Source organism: Physeter macrocephalus, chromosome 7, assembly GCF_002837175.3.
Source record: "Physeter macrocephalus isolate SW-GA chromosome 7, ASM283717v5, whole genome shotgun sequence".
Classification (NCBI taxonomy): domain Eukaryota; kingdom Metazoa; phylum Chordata; class Mammalia; order Artiodactyla; family Physeteridae; genus Physeter; species Physeter macrocephalus.
Window position 1 is genome coordinate 147,787,354 of NC_041220.1, and position 6,000 is coordinate 147,793,353.

General features: G+C 47.9%; 1 protein-coding gene across 4 annotated transcripts in view; it reads right to left on the reverse strand.

The window, feature by feature from the left end:
* The window catches only part of MXRA5 (matrix remodeling associated 5), a 36,247-nt gene that overhangs the window by 24,728 nt on the left and 5,519 nt on the right, over positions 1-6,000 (reverse strand). For all 4 annotated transcript variants that reach the window (XM_055086297.1, XM_055086295.1, XM_055086296.1 and 1 more), the window contains 2 exons: positions 3,665-3,794; positions 3,030-3,420 (listed from right to left, as the gene is read on the reverse strand). In XM_055086297.1, coding sequence (XP_054942272.1) covers positions 3,030-3,420; positions 3,665-3,794 — 521 coding nt within the window. The remainder of the gene's footprint in view (positions 1-3,029; positions 3,421-3,664; positions 3,795-6,000) is intronic.

The following is a 6,000-nucleotide window of genomic DNA, read 5'->3' on the forward strand; positions in this document are numbered from 1 at the left end:
GTGTCCACTTCTTTCCATTTGCGCTGGGAACAAAACAGCCAAACTGCCATCACTTGGAGTATTACAAACCTTCCAACCAATGTCACTATGTCTACTTCTGCTTCTCTGAATGCAGTTTTCTATTCGAGTTTCAAAGTAAAAATCTCAAGATGCAAATAGGATGGTTTCACATACCTCCCCAAACACACATGCACACAAACACAAGACATACACACAGACACACATATGGACACACACAAACATATACAGACATAATGCATACATATGAGCACACAAAGGCACAGGCATGTTATCTCCAGAATGGCTGCAGTGGCTCTCTACCCCCAAAAGCTTCATGATTCCACCACCATCGTGGAGTGTTTCTGCTGGGAAATGACGGTTTGCAGCCTGTCTTGGACCCAGTGGGGTTTGGGCACTGAAATACGAACGGAGGTGACATGTGTCTTTTCTGATTAAGAAACTTAAGAGGTCAGTATACCTGTCCTTCCTCATCCTTTGCCTGCTTTAGCAAATCTGAAGTCAAATGTAAACTGGAGGCATCGAAGAAAGAACCTGAATCTTACCATCTCCATGGAGGAAAGACACCTGGCCACTGCAAGTGCCTACATTAAACTGTGACAGACCAAATCAAAACAAAACTACAATGAGGTACCAACTCACACCAGTCAGAATGGCCATCATTAAAAAGTCTACAAACAATAAATGCTGGAGAGGGTGTGGAGAACAGGGAACCCTCCTGCACTGTTGGTGGGAATGTAAATTGGTACAGCCACTACGGAGAACAGTATGGAGGTTCCTTAAAAAACTAAAAATAGAGCTACCATATGACCCAGCAGTCCTGCTTCTGGGCATGTATCTGGAGAAAACCATGATCCGAAAAGATACATGCACCCCAATGTTCACAGCAGCGCTATTTACAATAGCCAAGACATGGAAACAACCCAAATGCCCATCAACAGATGAATGGATAAAGAAGATGTGACACATATATACAGTGGAATATTAGCCATAAAGAAGAATGAAGTAATGCCATTTGTAGCAACATGGAGGGACCTAGAGATGATCACACTAAGTGAAGTAAGTCAGAAAGAGAATGAGAAATATCATATGATATCGCTTGTAAACGGAGTCTAAAAAAAATGATACAAAAGAACTTATTTATAAAACAGAAACAGACTCACAGACATAGAAAACAAACTTAAGGTTACCAAAGGGGAAAGGGGGGAGAGGGTACATTAGGAGTTTGGGATTAACAGATGCACAGGACCATACGTAAAACAGATAAACAGCAAGGACCTACTGTATAGCACAGGGAACTATACTCAATAAATAACCTACAAAGGAAAAGAATCCAAAAAAGAATATATATACATATGTAAAAAAAAATATATATATATGTGAAAACAAAATTGTGACATGTATAAATGAAAACAAAATTGTGACATAAGGTGTGTGGGCTGGAAGTTCCTCGATGGCCACAGGCTGAGAGGCTAAGCTGAAATTAAGGATAGCAAGACCTCTCAGAGGAGGAGAGCTTTCAGGGAAGAGCTGAATGCTGAAAAGAAGCCAGACCCTTGAACATCTAGCAGAAGAGTTTTCTTGGTAGACGATGACCAGGTCCAATGACGCTGAGCTACAAATAGGTTCAGACGGTGCATGGAACAGAAAGCAGCGCAGTGTGGCTAGAGTGAATACGGGAACAGTGGCACCAGCCCCTTGCAGGAGGGTAGGCGGTAAGTGGAAGCACCACTGTAGGAACTACGGTAAGAAGTGTGGGCTTTATCCTAAGAGCAGCAGGAAAGCAGTGGAGACGGATGCAGCGGTGACGCACGAGCAGGTGTTTACTCTGAAAACGTGTCTGACAACTGCTCTGTAGGGAGTTGACTGAAGTGGGGTAACCGACCAAGGCTGCAGAAAGACCTACTCAGGACTTCCCTGGTGGCTCAGTGGTTAAGAACCCGCCTGCCAACGCAGGGGACACGGGTTCGAGCCCTGGTCTGGGAAGATCCCACATGCCGCGGAGCCAACTAAGCCCGGGCACCACAACTACTGAGCCTGCGCTCTAGAGCCCACGCGCCACACCTACTGAGCCCGCGAGCCACAACTACTGAGCCTGCGCTCTAGAGCCCACACGCCATAACTACTGAAGCCTGCACGGCTACAGCCCATGCTCCGCAACAAGAGAAGCCAATGCGATGAGAAGCCCACGCACCGCAACGAAGTGTAGCCCCCGCTCATCGCAACTGGAGAAAGCCTGCGTGCAGAAACAAAGACCCAATGCAGCCAAACATAAATAAATAAATTTTTTTAAAAAATAATAAGGTAAGAAATGTTTTTAAAAAAGAAAATAAAAAGACCTACTCAGAGCCCTCCACTTGCCTCCTTAGAGACAAGAGAAAGGAGTTGGACCCAGGCTGGTGGCTGTGAGCATGGAGATGAGCCAAGAGACTCAGGTAGGATAAGCTCAACGGGCTCTGAGGGTGGGTTCCAACGTGGGGCTTGGGGAAGGGGGTGTAAAAGAAAAAGGAAAAAAAATCTTTCTTATTTTGCTGCAAAATCTACTTTCTTGCAACTTCTACCTATCAATCCTGTTTTTTTTTCCCCCCCTCTGCTTCAATACAGAACACCTGTATCCCCCATCACAAGAGAATAATCACATAGCCAGCCCAGTGTTCTCTTTTCCGAGCATCCTTGAGTACTTCCTGTAGGACAAGGATGCCCAGAAAATCCAACCGTTAGCTGTAACCCAAGGCTGAAAAGAATACTCTGAACATCCACGCTATGGCAACCAGAGTCAACTGTCTAGAGCTGATTAAATGATAATTACTCTACATTTGGATAAAGGATACATGCATTTGAATTATGCCATGGAGATGTCTTGACATTTCAGTTATATCATTTCCTGCCTCACTGGTTTGAGGATGTGATTTCACCCGACCTAAGATGAAGCAATGGTGCAGAAAGTAATTTGTCCAGCAAGGTAAAGGCTGGGGCAGCTAATCGTCACGCAGCCGCTCTGCTGTCCTTACCTCTGGATTTTGCATCCCATTCCAGGAACCACTTCATCTCACAACCACAGGACCACGGATTCCCGTGCAGGTAAAGATTCTCCAGAAGCGGCATGTTCTGCAGCATGCCGGTGGGAAGAGTTCTAATCATGTTCTCGGCTAAGTAGAGGTGTCTTACGGTGGAGAGTCTGAAATAATCCAGAAACGTGAACGTGGAGAACGTGGCGGGGTGTAGCTGGTGAAGCATGTTTCCCTCTAAGTGGAGTAGCCTTAGGGACGTTAAGCCACTGAACGCTTGTGGGTGGATAAACTCGATCTTGTTGTGGTCCATGTGCAGTCTGATTAAGCTCCAGAGCCCCCGCAGGGTCTCTCCTGTGATCACTCGAAGCTTATTGTAGCTGAACTTGAAAACCTACCAAGACAGGGAGGATGGAAAATCCTGTTTATGATTTTTTAAAAGACCAAAAAACAAACCAACCCACAGCCAGGAACAGAAACCAGAACAAAGGGCAGGAAAGTAATGACATTAAGCTCGTTTCTTATGTTAAAAAAAAATGGCCATTTTAATCATCGTTACGGAGCACTCTATGGTTTCCCCTCTTCACGACTGGTCCTAGAGGCTGCTATTCGTGCTGTTCATAAATGCCCGGGTTTACCTGGAGAGAGATGAGGTCTCTCAAAGCCCCGTCGGGGATGCTGGGGATGTCATTGCCGTGAACCATAAGTAGCTCCAACTTGGTCAGCCCCGCAAACGAGGTTTCCGACAAAGCCTGTATGCTATTAAACCTAGAAAACATAACTGGAATGAGGAACAGTGAAGTTAAATCCCATCTGGGGAGGATTTCCCAGCCCACCCAGGGGCAACTTAGCAAAATGTCGAGAGCATAATCCTCTCTCTCTGTGTCCTTGTCTATTTCTAAGGTTGCAAAGAAACCGACACATTTTTATTAGCCTTTGTTCACTGAAGGCATGATCCCTGGGAATTCTGACTCGGAGTACACTTACGTGGTCACAGGCTATTTTGGGAGATTCATAAGATTTAGACCTTTAAACGCAGCTGGTCCAAAGGGCCCCTCATTGGAAATCATAACAAAGACAGGTGGCCAGCATGAATGGAAACCAAAAAACCAAAAGACAAAACGACAGCTTTGGAAGCGGCTTTGCATATAGTAATAAGACAAGGACGTTCTCTGAACTAAAGGACCAAATGAAACAGACACCCTTATTTCGCAAAGACAAGCTCCCACTTCTGATGGGTGATGGAAGTTATCTGTAAACATTCTGGCGCGTCTGGGGTGTTGTTTCTGCATAGAGATTGGGAAAGACGCTTCCTTGAGCGGTCTGGAAATTCCTCACTGCTCCCTTGTTAAGTGACACCAGGGAATCCCCAAAGGGAATCCCCGGAGAACCAATTATAAGCTGAACAGAGAATCCTGTACCTTGCTGTGTTGCAGGGCAGGGACCTGGGGTCGGGGCTTCTGCGGACATCAAACACATCTATCCTGACATTAGTTGTGTATTTCCCCTTATCACCTCAACAAAAGGAAATGCATCTGTAGAGAAGGCCGGTAAAGAGCTCAGAGCTAACTCAGCAGATGATAGCCAGGTCCAGTTTTCTCCTGAAACGCATACGTGCCCCATACCTTGGTGATCACAGCCTCTAGGGAGGTGAGGTCCACCTGGCACAGGCCAGCCCCCATGACGAGGAACCACGGTATGCAAAACGGTTAAGAGGGCCCCAAACGTCAAATGTGCTGGTGGAGAGTCGCTGCCTTAACCCAGGTTGGGACAGTAGATGGGGAGCTGATGTGCTGCCTCATCTTTGTCCATCATTATTTAGGATTCTACCAAGAAATCCGCCCGAGATGGTGAACGCCCAAGAGGGAATGAGTATCAACCTGTAAACTCTTTTCCATTCCTTGTTGCCTGAGGTTCGTCTGGAAACAGTTAGCGGGAGAATATTATCAGGGGGAGTAGGTGAGCTTGGCGGGGAAAAGGTAATCTCAGAATTGGGAAGATGCAGAAAGGAAAGTGCTTCCTTTGTTCCAAGTCCGCTGGGAAGTCACTAGAGGGTTTTCAGGAAGGGTGTGACATAAGAAGGTTATGTAGTAAAACAACAAAGCTCCACTCTGGGCAGAACGGGTCAGAGACAGACGAGAGGAATGAGGAGACCACGTGGATCCCAGGGAGGGAGGCTGGTGGTGTCCGCGGGCAGGGTGGGAGCCGTGGAGATAAACGTACATGGGAAGTTTCCAGACGTGCTTAGAGGAAGAGGCAACAGGCCTGGCTGAGGGATGGAAGTGCAAATAAGGAAAAGCTTACAGGGGAAACACTTGCAAGTTATATTTGCCATGGGATGTTGAAGAGGTTTGTCAGACGCCGCGGGGAGGGTGGGACTCAGGAGACACGTCAAGACCTGAGATGGGCACGTGCAGGAAGCATTCCCTGACGGACGCGCGGACTGAGGCCTTGGGAGGAGGTGAGACCACGTGCGAAGACCCCAGCGGTAAAGAAGAGGAGAGAGGCCAGCGGGCAGAGGCAGGTCTTGCCGCGGAGGCAGCGGTGGGGCAAGTCAAAGGCTCCATCTCTCAGATGGGTCAGCAAGTGTGTGGTGTTCCGCAGCACATTTTCGTTCAACGCTGTGCTGGGCTCGCCAGTGTCTCCTCTCCTGGAATTTTTTTGTCTCCCCAAGTCTCCCTTCCAACGTGACATCCAGCTACCACGGTGGATGCCGCGGCGGCGGGGAGAAGATGAAGAGGAGGAAGATCAACGTTTGGGTGCAGAGGATCACGCTTGTCTGGATTCCCTCCCCACCTGAGTAAAGGTCCCCCTCCAAGTCCCGGATGGGGGGCATATCAGCTCAGGTTTCCTGCATCCTCTTCCTGGTGCTTGCTTTTAACAGAGTGACAGATGCAGGTGTTGCTGGGGTCAAGGTTACGAACGGGGGGGGGGGGGGGGCGGGGGCGGGGGCATTTCCGGGGCCGGCCAAAGA